We start from the raw sequence: 13561 nt of genomic DNA, 5'->3' as shown, positions 1-13561 counted from the left end.
ACTACAGTATTTCTTCAGCAAAAAACCCTGAAGTTATAGGAGAAACCTTTTGGCATAATCAATCAGCATTGTGGGTGGATTTCTGCCAAAACATTAAATTAAAAAAACAAACAAACAAACAAACCAAGGCTGAAAGAAGAAGCACACACAATTTAATACAAGCTAAAAACAGCAACAACAAAAAACAAACCTCTCAGGATTGTGCTAATAGCTTTCAGGAAAGAATTCAAAGCTCCTTTCCATGAAACTCTGCAGCAGCTGTTGTTGTCCCACTAAGTGAAAATCCCCAAAAGAAAATACAGCATAATGTTTACACAGTTTATCATATTTATACAGCATAATGATGGGAGCTCTCTGAGTATAATCTTATTAAATAAAAAATCCGCCTGCATATTTTGAGGAAATCGCAGGAGCCGAAAACCTTTTTTTGAGGCAAATTAAGTCAATATATTAAAAAGATGAGTATGACTCAGAGTTTCATTAAACCATGATACAATGCTGATACCACATCACAGTTATTGTCCTCTGATACATTAGGCAAATATTTTGATGCAAACTATAACAGGGAAAAGATAATGAGGGGGTTTGTGCTGGAGGATCAAATATTTTTGTTGGATACGGCCCACTGCTCTACAGAAAGTCACCTCGAAGCTTAAAACTGGTTGGATGGGGCAGGATGTGGAGCGCACAGTTACGGTTAAAGCCCTTAATAAGCTGCAACAACTAATGTTTTGTCATAAAGCGTGTCTTCATTAGAATAAGAAGACGTGGTGGCAGTGGAGATGTTTACATCCAGCTATTAACTGTCCCTAATAGGCCAGAATAGTTCTGAGGGTTGTGTCATGATTTGGATTTTTAGTTTTGTAATTTCCTGTCATGTTTTACTTTCCACTTCCTGTCTTTGTCTCTTTTCCCGGCCTTTCTTGTGTACACCTGTGTCTTATCAGTTGATCACATGCGTGTAATAGTTTATTGATTGTCAGTCCTGCTTTCATCCTGCGTCTGCACCCTGGTCTGTGTGTTCAGCGTGTTCCTGACTTGTTCCACATGGTTTTATGGTTTGTTCTCCATTTTTGTATAACTCTTAAGTTTTCTTGGTTGCCTTTTTGTTGTTTGCCTTTTTGGATTTTAGACTTTGGTTACCAGCATTAAAGCTTGCCTTTTGTTCCTGTACCTGCCCGCCTCTGTGTGTGTCTTGCATTTGGCTCCATTTTTACATAAACCTGACAGGTTGCTTACACATTTCAATGTCATACTGCCACATTATATATAACATTATACATCCTTAAAAATCATATTCACATGGACAAATCTTATTTCGTCATTTAGACCAGAACATTACAACTAAACTTTATCAGGTCCAATTTTGTGACTGGTTCACATGAGTTTTCTTCATTGCACAGTTCTTCAATGCAGAAGAAGAAGAAGAAGACCACAACAAGGTTACAGAATTTCTTCTGACCAGAATGAGTTTCTGGCAGGGGTTAAATACAAACCAACACCCAAAGAGTGTTCATTTGTCACTCCCCGACATGTGGGCGGCCCAAATCACATGTCTGTCTGAGTAGATTTACATAGGAGAGGCCTATGTAAATTCCTGAATCTAGATTTGCTCAGGCTGAATACACAGTTGATTCAATGCAAAAGGTGAATTGAATACTGGGCTTCCTCACAGATTACCAAAGACACCAAACTGCCACAGGGGCAGATAGAAGTCCCATACTCCAACATTAACTCAACTTTATTTACTGTATATAGCACTTGACACATCACAGTTGCTTTAAAGCACACATAGGAAAACAAAATATAAAAAAGTGACAAATACAAGAGAGGAAAAGGAAATAAGAGTGACAATACAGTAATCATACTGGATATACTTTCTATACTTTCTCCAGGTCAGAGGTACAGAGAATCAATCTGAGTTTGGAGATGATGAAGCTTAATTTTACTACTTGATTCATTTGCTTGTCAAATCTCAACTCAAGATGAGGAGAGATAATGTTTGTCAGGTGTTGAGGTCCAAATAAAATAACTTCAGTTTTATTTTCATGGAGCTGGACAAAGTCGGCAGCCATCCAGGATTTGATGTCCTAAAGACAGTTATTGAGCTCGGTTAGTTTATTATAATTACTGGGCTCCAGGGGGAGGTAGAGTGTGTTTACAGGTCTTGGGGAGTACACACGTCTGTATTTGGTCTTTTTCTTAGTCTCCTTTTCTGTGTAATAAAAAACATTTAAACTTAAACTTACTTTATTTATTCTTATTATTATTATTTATCTTTCATACATTAAAAATGCAACACAAAGTGCAGTACAAGTTAAAAGACATGACCCCCCCCCACCTCCGGACACACACACGCAAGCACACACATACACACAAGTACATGCACCCACTCACTCACTTAGGCATGCACACACAGCCACAAACACACTCAATAAGATAGGGTATGGCTGGGCACTGAGGATCCAGGTGAGGAAAGCAACGTTGGGGAGCCATCAACGCTGGGAAATCATGTTGATCCATGGCCACAAGGGGGCACCGCCACGGGAACCACCCAACCAGGACAGACAGAGGAGCCCACACCACGGCTCTGGGGATGGCCTCGGTGCAGTGCCAGCCCGTCCGTCCAGGCCAGGACAGCCCCCAGGGCAGGCGGATCAAAGTAATCCCAGCGTCGAGGACCCCCTGTGAGAAAAATTTATTTATCAATGTGTTAATTGGTTATGATTTCATTTGAAAGACAGTCTTTTTATGCTGCTTATATAAATGTAGCTTTGTAAATCAGGTGTTACCCAAAACAAGAAACATCTTTGACTATTTTGAAGTCATTTGTGTGTTTAAAACAAAAAAAAACAAACAAACAAAAAAAAAAGCAGAGGAAAGGAGAAATAATCCAGCAATTGACATTTCCCATGAGTTAACATCTGTTTTGGTGTGATGATTGTGTTGTCACAAGACCAAAATTGTCTTGTGACAACACAGCAAAACATTTGGTTAGGGTGAGGAAAAGACCATGTTTTGGCTTAAAAATACCTGTTTGGGTCACTACAAACCAGCTGGGAATTGTTCTGATGTATCCTTAAAAATATCAAGAGGTGTCACACTTACAAATGTTAAAAAACGCTGATTCAAACTGCATCGCTGGCTTGGCAGCCTTCTCACCTCTAACTCCACCACCATCCACTCTACCTCCTTATATGACATTTGGGTCATAAACATGTAATGTGAACATAATATATTTTTTTTATAGAAATGTCAATATGGTCTGAGCCTATGACACGTACAATTGTGAACATATCAGTGGTCTGCAAAAACGTTAACTCCTAATATGTTATCCTGGCAACTGGGCTGTTAAGTGTGAAGGCTAACTGAGACTCTTACCTGGAGGTACATAGGAACAGTAGCCTGACGAGTTGACCAAAATGTTGGTGCCGAAAGCAGTAGGAAATCTTTCATTAGCACTGCGGACAACATGGAGCTGCATTAGCGGTAGAACTGGGACTCTTACCTGGAGGTAAGTAGGAACAGTAGCCTGACGAGTTGATCAAAATGTTGGTGTGGAAAGTTGCATCAAATCTTTCATCAGCACTGCGGACAACATGGAGCTGTGTTAGTATTTTAGTGGTGGGTTATCTGCAGCAAAGCACAGCAAAAGGATGCCACACAAATTTTTAGATAACGCACAGACAGATGTGGTGGAAAAATACAATTATTTCTCTAAGTCATTGTTGCAGCAGGTACGCAGCACATGAGAAGGCGTAACTGATGCAACATTTCCCTGGAGACGGTTATTCAGTGGTTACCCTCATTCTCCCCTGTTACCCACAATTCACTGCCTCTAAATGAACTCCCGAGAGGTTGAAGCACGGTTGAACTGAAGTTGAAAGAGTTGCTTCAAACGGAGAAAAAAAGCGTAACTTGCAGCAGCGTCTAATTCAAAGAGTCTCATATTAGGGCTTACTCAGAGGGACAATGACAAATGAAGAGCAATGCTTTTTCCCTCATTAGTTGTTGGGGGAGCAGAGTGCCTCTAATGTGATTTGTTCAGATCTTTCTTTTAAAGATTGATTAATGGTGATGTCTAAAGCATTTTCCATTAGGGACATATAATAAAATGCTTTTTCTCCCATCTTTTTAATACAAGTTTATTCATTTGTCTAAATGATTTATTGCTCCAAAGAGAAGCCCTATACTCCGCTGCATATATTTACACTGCAGAGCATCACTAACCTTGAAGTGTAATGTTACTGCCTGAAGAGCAGCTTACCTAACAGGATGAGCTGCTTGTTTGCATCGTTGTTTCATTTACAGAAATTAAATCTTTCTTTTTAACAAAGAAATGCATTCACTTTGTGCATATTGATCTTTTACCTCTTTTACCCAACATAAAGGCTTAGCTCTGAAAATGAAATCCCAGTTTTTGCTCCGAAAGACTTTTGTTTTGTGGAAAATTGAGGTTCATCGACCTCTCATTCCCTTCTCTCAGCAGGATATCCTGTGACAACATGGGGTCTGATGCTTTGCAGACCTGAAGAAACAACAGCTGAATATTCCAGCACATTCTGACATGAAGCCACCTGAATTTATTTATTTCATTCTGGTGGCTTTCATGTTGTGGTGAGCTAAAGACTGTTTTCCACACCGGCAGGAAATAAAGCTGTTGTTTTGAAGCAAATATAACAGTTGCCAACTGTTTGTGTGTGCCTTTGTGGGATAATTCATGCTGTCACTTAAAAATAGTGCGCCGTGCCAAAATACTGTTTTGTCATATTTCACTGATTTGAGACTTAAAAACACTGGCTTTAAAATTTAAATCAGGCTCATGATGTGCGTTTTCAAGGAAGAACTGGATGTTAGTAGCAACTTTAGTAGCAAGTAACCCAACAACATACTGTAAAGGCACATCTTTTCCAAAAGTTAAAAGTTAATGCAATGAGCCTCATGCAAGAACATTTCAGTTTTATAATATATATAACATATATATATATATATCTGAGCCTTACTTACTTTGTACATTTAGGTTTTCCGAGTCAGATTCAGCAAACCCCTCTTAGCACAAACTTATCATAAGTCACTTGATTTAACCTGATGAATGCCACTTTCTCATTTGTAGCTGCAGGTTCATGAGATCTGAACATTCAGTCCAATCAACACCCCTTATATTATAGAGTGCTGGAGGATTAAGTGACCACTTTTGCACCTCCGGCTCCCTCTTCTCAAAGTCAATGGGATTTTTTTTAATGAGGTTTCGGTTGGTCGCTTGAAAAAAGGTCTGTGGTTAACACACGTTTAAGAGATTTTCACTTTTCTGTTCTACAACATTAAGAATGCCAGTCAATACTCCAAATTTAAATTAAAAAAGTGCTTATGTGTCTTCAGAAAGGTGGAGTGCTAACAAGTGGCTAAATGAGACTACAGAGGTTGTCGGGAAAATTAAACTGCATAACATCGAACACGGAAACTCATCTACTAATAACTCTGCAACAGGCGGTTGCAAAGTTGGTGATGATGTTGAAGTCATGCAACCGCAGTGTGAGTTGTTTACAGCCTAACATTAGCTTTTAACTTCTGGCAGTTTCATTTATGCTTAAAGATCATAAATATATATTAGTGTTAATTTGTAAAGATTATCTTGCTGAATAAGATGTGTAAATATCACAAACTTGTGTTCGCCGCTGAGCTTATTTTCTAAAATAATCTAAAATCCCACTGAAAAATTATAAAGGCTTTTTGGCGAGCGAACCAGTTCGATGCTAACTCCTTAATCCAGCTTTTGTGACCGTCTTTTTATTCTTTTTATTTGTAGTTATTTATATTAAAATCTTCAGTCTTTCTTTAACGTTACCTTAATCTGTCTTGTCTCTCTGACTTTCTGTGATGTTGCCTTCTGAGTATCCTGCTTTTGTTGTGAGTGTCAAATCATATTGTAAATTCCATTTTAAAGAGTGCTATATAAACAAAGTAATTATTTTTATAAAATTACTATGTAAGGCTATCTGTTCTGCTCCATTTGCTGGCAAGTTTAATTCCCAAAAATGCTGCCCAAGAGCAAAAAGCTTAACTCAGAGAACACCACAGAGCGTGAAGTCTTGCCGTCAGAAATCAGATAAAAACATAACCAGTTTGGCGTTATCAGTAGTGGAGTCAGGGGACCAGAAAAACATCAAATAAAAGGCCAAAGCTCCTTGAAAATGGAAAGGAATCATGGAAAAAGTTTAATTTAATTTTTCCATTTTTTAATTTTAGTTACACGACCTGTTCGAGAGGTACGGACCACTTGTTAATTTTATTTATACCAAAGCTAAAATTCTGAATCCATATCGTCCATATCATTTGCACATGCCACTTAAGAATGAATTTGTTTTAAGTATTGTGGTTCTTGCATGAGGCCCGATGTTTTGTTACAATATAGAAATGTGTATAGAAATATACATATTTCTTGTGTTAGAGTTATATATGTCTGTAAGATATGTAAGATCACAGAGCCAAAACAAATAATTCCTTCATGTTTCAGATACGTCAGATCAGACCTGTGGTGTGCAGTCTATTACATTCAGTGACTTGGTAACAATCTTGTTTTAGAAGCCAAAAACCAACATTTTAATCATCCCTCCTAGATCTCCCTCATCACATTGTGTGGAGGACAATGCATGCATGCTGAGTCTGACACCATGCATATCCAATTACACTGCAGCACCCAGCAGATCTGTCCTTACAATACCTACCTGTTATACAGCAGAATGTCTGGCTTCCAAATGAGATTGTCAGGAAATCTCACATTGGTCACACCTGGATATTCTGATTGATTCCACTGGAGGTAATAATCAGTCCAGTGCTGTGGGATACACAAAACATAATGTATTTTTCATATTTCACATACATATAAACTTGTATCTTCACTTTGGTAAAACTTGTCTGGAAGCTGAACACCAGTGTGTTTTCTGTGGCAGTTTCTACAATGAGTAAATAATATATGTGTGTGGCAGCAGCTGTGGGGAACATTATGCAGTGACATGCTACAGGAATTGAATTGAATCTCTGAGCCAGGTTTCAGGGATGCTGGGGAGGAATACAATTTTTATATTTGCAGGGAACATTGTTTTTTTTTTGTTTTTTTTAAACAGTGTGAAATGTACAGCCCTGGATCAGCTTGTGTTATGATGACATTGGACAAAACTCATAAATCAGCCACAGGTTTCAGCAGCTGTTGATCACATTCAAACACATTCCAGATGACAACAACCAAACACGTCTTTCCTTTAGCAGACATCAGTAATGAGGCATTAATCTGCAACCAGCAGCTCTGTGATGACATTTAGCAAGTATGTTTGCCCTGTCACCATCTTAGTTTAGTATGCTAACATTTTCTGATGAGTACCAAACACAAAGTACAGCTGAGGTTGATGGGAATGCCGTTAGTTTTGCAGGTATGTGGTCCTAAAATAAAGCAACCGACTGGGCAATTTACAATTTTGACCTCATCACGACATGACAGAAGAGGTCAAGGGATCACCAAAGTTATTACAATTCAGCCTGAGGGGGGCATGAATGTTTTGAGGGAAATGTCATGACAAACCATTCATGAGACATTTCACTTTTAACCAGAAATGTCAAGCTGCAGATGGCAAAGAGGGAAAAGTCAAGAGATCACCAAAGACAATGGCATACATTGTGTTTGTGACAATCCATTGGGCAGATATCGAGCTATTTTACCAGATATGTGAACATGTTGGCCTCCTTTTGGTTCAAGAGGAAAAGTCAAAGGGTCACTAAAGTCGTGAGAATTCCCATCCTTCGAAGAGACCATGAATGTTTGTAAAAGGGTTCTTGGCAATCCATCTGTTTGATGTCGAGGTATTTCAGTCTGGGCAGCTGTACTGGACTGGCAGACTATCCATAGAGCCACACTGCTAGGATAGCTATAAAGCCCAGGGGCCTCATTACAAAAAAGGTCCTGTGTGCATGTTCTAAGTTTCAAGGAAAAATCAAGAAGCAATTCCTATCCTATCTCTGACCTTTTATCTTAACTTAAAGTAATAATCTTGAAGATTTCCATGTAAATAAATATCTGTTAAGTCACTATATATCGTCAAATGAGGTAACACAATGATGACTGAGCCTATGGCCCACTGATGAAGGCCCTTGCATTTGCTGTAATACCAAAGATGTACACTGGGGGTTGGTGGCGACTTTCCCGGAAAATATCACAAGCGGCGCACAGTTAGTGATGCGCTCACCCAGCAGTGGTTGGTCGGCCAGAGAGAGCAGGTGGTTTGCATGCGACATAACAGTTTTGTTTGTTCTGCTCTCTGCTAGCATTGGGAGTAAACGGTTAACGTTACTGTCAACGGTCATGGCTGAACAAACAAAGAAAAGCCATAAATTACAGAACGTATTCTCTTCACTCATGCTTCGAGGTCATTTTGAAGTCAACTGTTTTTGACCTGTTAAGTTTGGTCAAGTGTTTTGTTTGGATTTGCTTGATCAGCGTGCCAACATCACAATGTTCCCTGTTGTTGGAGAATGCTTGATTGTTGACTCTTTGAAAGCAAACTGAACACACTTCATCAAACACAGACAAACAAAGAGCTGAACATGTTATATGGCCCTGGAATGTCAGTACTAGCTTCTCCAACAGTCAACCACACAGCTGTTCCTAACAATTAAAGCAAGAGCACGGTGCCTTAAACCAAAACTAAAGCCACTCAATTATTCATGTCATTGTGCAATGTGTCATACAATTGTGCATTTATAATTTGTTCATTCCAAGTGTATCCTGAGGCACTAAAAATCTTATAATTACTTCTCTCAGGCAAAAATGATTGAATGTATAATCTTACAGAACCATCTTCATTGCCTCAAAGTGACTTTGTGAGATGAGCTCATCTTTTGGGACTTTCTTCCCCGGAGTCCACACAAGCAGACTAAGGTAACATATGCTAGATCAACGCCAACAGATGGGAGATACTGTGGATGCTCTCTGTGCGATCTTCTGTTCTGTTCGATTTTGCAGGGTGTGGAGTGAGAGAGATTGAGTGAGGCTGCTGCTGTGATTTTCACGGTTTGATTTAAAACAGGCCAAGCAGCCATGATACAGCTTGCTGACGGTGCAGCAGCAGGGAACTCTTGTCACACAATGGACAGGCTGCGATAAAACATCTGTGTTCATGCACCTCATCACACTCCACGGAGGAGAAAAGGGGCATATTGCTCCTCTGGAAGATGAAATGGAAAAGACTGGGTACCAGTCGATGTGAATACCAAGACTGTACGACAATCAAACTTTGTCTTTAAACTCAGACATTTGAGCTGCAACTCAGAACTAATTAAGTCAGATTTATCTCAGATTTGTTGTGATTAGATACATAATTAAGACACTAGGTAAAAAGCTAAAGTTAAAGGAACAGTTTAAACTCAAACCCTAATCCATTCTTAAGTATCGTAAATTTATCCTACTTAAAAAAACATTACATTCAAAGTAGATTACACCTGTTTCTTTCAACGTTTAAAGAAAGTATGTAAATCCGCCTTATTCCCGAGGGTAATGCCCCGTTTCCACATACGTATGTGACTGGTGTAGATAAGTAAATATACGAATAATACCCTTGTGTCCAATGCAAGGAAATGCATTTCTTTAAGGACGAATGGAAACTGCCTGTTAAGCCATGAGTGAAATTATAGAGGGAAAAAACAGCGGTAGAACTGGAGGGAGATATCAAACTGTCAGGACGATTCTGACTGTATGTTATGTATAACCATATTTTAGCAGAATAATATTACTCAGATTCACAATGTGTTTGAACTATATAAACTAGTTCTTTTTAATTATACAAACTTACTTGACAATCAACATAAGCAACTGAATTGAAGGAAATAGCCTGTTAGCTAGTTAGCGGCCTGTTAGCTAAGCTAGCACACTGTCATACAGTCTCTCCGAAAACCACTGCAAAACATACATTTTTTAAAATACTCGAGGCAAATCCTGGACCAAAGTATTACGGCGGGGAGAAGTTTCGCAGGCACGTCAGATATCACAGAGATTCCCATAGGAATGAATGGTCTTCTATACACATACATATGTGGCAACGATGCGTTAGATAAGGAGATCCATATAGCTATCATGCCTGTACGGTATATATTAGTCTAATGCCAGCAGCCGGTTGGCTAAGCTTAGAATGCATACTATAAAAACATGAGAAACAGCCCAAAGGTCACAAAATTAGCTATATTAATAAGTTATATCTTGTTTGTTTAATCCATAAAAATATAAGAGTAAAAACTTTGGATAAAGCCAAAATAGTTGAAGTTATCAAGAGTTAGATGAGATGATATAACTCTCAAATCTGAAGTTGATGAAGGTTCTCAGTCATCCAGGTCATGGTAATTCCAAATGCTATATCGTAGGTAACTGGACTTGTTTCAGTTTCTTGAAGACGTCTCACCTCTCATCCAAGAGGCTTCCTCAGTTCTAACTAACTGGAGAGGAGTTGCAGGCTTTTAACCTCTGTGTGGGAGTCATTAGGGCCACTTGTGGGTCGCTGACCCAACCGGCCTTCATGTGGATTGCTAGGGCTAGGTGAGCCCATGTGTGAATGGTTGTTAAGCTGTTAACTCAGTACTGCATTGTGGGTGGCTGATAAGTAATGTCGTAGGTCATTCCAGTTTGACATAGATGGATTCCTTTACTCCTCTTTCAAACCATCTGTCTTCTCTGACCAATATGTTTACACTGTTGTCCTCAAAGGAAAGATTTTTCTCCTTCAGATATAAGTGGACAGCAGAGTCTTTACCTGAGGAGTTGGCCCTTATTACTATTAATTATCTGTAACGCTTAAGAGTTAAAGATTAAGACTGCTTATCACAGAAACTCACCATGAAAAGCTTCACTGAATGATCATATTATAGTTCGTAATTTTCTCAAAGATGAAGAACCCAAATGTCTATCTTTCCAAAAACAATCAGATTTCAACACAAAAACAATTCTAAGAATCCCAGAACATGTGTTTCACCTCAGTTCAGGCTGAGCACATTTCCTTTTTAAAGCATAAAAACAGATGACCAGGGCCTTGGAGACCACTCAATTGAGGGCCTCTGGGCCCTCTTGACGAATAACAACAGGCGATCAACTCTCAGGCACCTGGAAGCAACAGAGGAGTAGAAGCACCCAAGGGAATAAATGGCAAAACTAATGACTTTTCTTCTCAGGATTCCAGGAAGTCACGGCCAAGAAATAGTCCAACGCTTCACCCCAAAATACCACTGGGGTGTCACCTGTTTCCGGACTGCTGCAAGCTCAGATAGAGTCCAACATCTTGCGATCACAAACAGGATGAGTAGCTTTCCAACATGGTTGGATTCATTATGAAAAATGTAGCAAGAAGAAAAATGTGTGTAAGTGCTTCTCTGTGATTTCACATATATTACACAGGGGAAAGGCTTACCAGTTGTAGCCAGATGTTGGTTGTTAAAACCTGGTTCTTCTCATCCTGTCAGAAAACATGATATATACAGTATTAATTTTATTATTCAGATATTTTGGTGAATGTTGTTTTTTCTCAGTTGGTTTCATATAGAAGTAACCATGCCACACACTGTGCATAGCTTCACATCTCAGGGCTTTAGTACTGGTAAACTAATTTACTGTTAAGTATTGACAGCTGTTAAGCACCAAGACACTTCTTCATTAGTTCTGCTGAAGCTTTCTGAATGAAAAGTGATTAATATGACTTTATGTGATAGATTTATGCAGGTTTATGCTTTATTTGACATAAAAATGTACTTTTACTTATTATTTTGTATCACCAGAATACAGGAAACCTATTCCTTGAATCTTTTTGGGGCAGAGTAGGACCCCCAGAACCTCTCAAGGGTGGCAAGTATGCTGTAAAGTGTTTCTTTTCACAAGACAAGTGCCATCTTGTTCTATTATATTCTGTCATGATCCTTGGTTTTAGTTCAGTTGATTTCCTGTTTTATGCTAAAAGTTTATGTGTCATGTTTTACTTTCCACTTCCAGTCTTTGTCTGTTTTCTGTGTACATCCATGTTTCATTTGTTCATTAGCCCTTTTGTATTTAAGTTTGTGTTTATCTTTTAGTCTTTGTTGGTTGGTCTATTTTCGCCCTGTGTCTCTTATGTTCCTGTGCCTGTTCCTCAGTCCTTGTGTGTTCCCACTTGGTTCTCTGTGGCTTCTGGTTTGTCTACAATTTCGTATTTCTCTTGAGTTTATTCCTTGGACTTTCCTTTGCCTGCTTTTTGTTGTTTGCATTTTGGATTGTTGGATTTTGGACATCAGCTCATCATTAAAGCTTGCTTCTTGTTGTTCAACCCGCTTGTCACTATGTCTGTGTGTTTTGATCCTTTTTTGATTTATCCGCTAGGAACCCATATTGAAAAAGGGAACATTCGAAATGGATTTGAAATTTAAAGTGACAATGTGTAATTGATAACTGATCGTTATCATAACACTGTCATGTGCAATATACATGCATACTAGGTGTGTGTGGAAAGCCATAGTTTACGTACCACATCCATGATCTGCATGAGGCTGAGGCCAAAGCGAACAGTGAGAGCCTGAGAGTCATTAGCGACTGGTCTCACCAGTGGGTTGTAGTCAACCATCAGGTCTCTGTACAGCCTGCGTTGGTCTGCTCCCTGAAGAGAGTCTACAGAAGACAGTGGAACTTGGACAGTGAGTATACTTTCATAATCACTTCAGAAAAAAAACAAGCAAGACAGCCATGTCTATTCCCAATTCATTTCAATTTCATTGCCAAACTCCCATTTACACAGACAAACATTTTTCTTGTTTAAACAAACTTAATGACTGTCTGAGGCTGCATTCTGCTCAATGCTTGTCTTATATAACTAATAAGGCTTCTTTTTTTAAGCAAGACAAAAAAGCAGTTTGTTTGGAAGGGCAAGAGCTGAGTCAATGCATGAGCAGTGATGACCATGAGTGAATAGACAATGAGAGGAATTATGCTGTAACGAACAAATAGACAATCCAAAGAAAAGGGCGCCATGGCACTGAACTCTTGAACTGTTTGCTGACTACTCACTTGTTTGATCAATAAATGTGAAATTTCGAAAAGTGCTTTGTTGTCCAAGCAGACAACAATAATGTCTACAGCCATGCTAGCAGCTCTATGAGGATTTACTTACTGTAGGCACAGCTGTGCTGTGAGCTAACAAAAGCACGCTAACATGCTCAGAGTGACAATGTGAACATGTTCATGTTTAGCAGGTAATATTTACCAAGTTAACATCTGCAAATTTGCACAAAACACAAAGTACGGCTGAGGCTGAAATGTTATTAGTTCTGCAGGGTTTTGGTCATAAATCAAAGTTTTAGGCAATACAATATTGTCCAGATTATGGTACAATATGAAAATCTAGAGGATGAAAATTATTTGAATATATACTCTTGACATCTTGAATATCTTTAGCAAATTTCACTGCAATCCATCCATCCGATAGTTTTCAAGACATATTTCACTCAGGTCTACAGTTTCAGTCAGCAGCCTTTATAATCTGGTAGGGCCAGGTGATATGGCCCCAAA

At 38.9% G+C, this 13561-nt stretch overlaps 1 protein-coding gene across 2 annotated transcripts in view; it reads right to left on the bottom strand.

Moving 5' to 3' along the window:
- Positions 1-13561, bottom strand: part of chrna7a (cholinergic receptor, nicotinic, alpha 7a (neuronal)) — a 31826-nt gene that overhangs the window by 13527 nt on the left and 4738 nt on the right. Inside the window, exons 2-5 of one of the 2 annotated variants that reach the window (XM_084365421.1) lie at positions 12525-12664; positions 11442-11486; positions 6726-6835; positions 3509-3588 (exon numbers count right to left, since the gene is read on the bottom strand). In XM_084365421.1, coding sequence (XP_084221547.1) covers positions 3509-3588; positions 6726-6835; positions 11442-11486; positions 12525-12664 — 375 coding nt within the window. Of the gene's footprint in view, positions 1-3381; positions 3462-3508; positions 3589-6725; positions 6836-11441; positions 11487-12524; positions 12665-13561 lie in introns of both variants that reach the window. The other variant, XM_084365422.1, reaches the window with a different exon arrangement.

This window comes from Pagrus pagrus (assembly GCF_965226575.1).
Source record: "Pagrus pagrus genome assembly, chromosome: 1".
Lineage (NCBI taxonomy): Eukaryota > Metazoa > Chordata > Actinopteri > Spariformes > Sparidae > Pagrus > Pagrus pagrus.
This window is presented reverse-complemented; position numbering and strand designations above follow the sequence as displayed.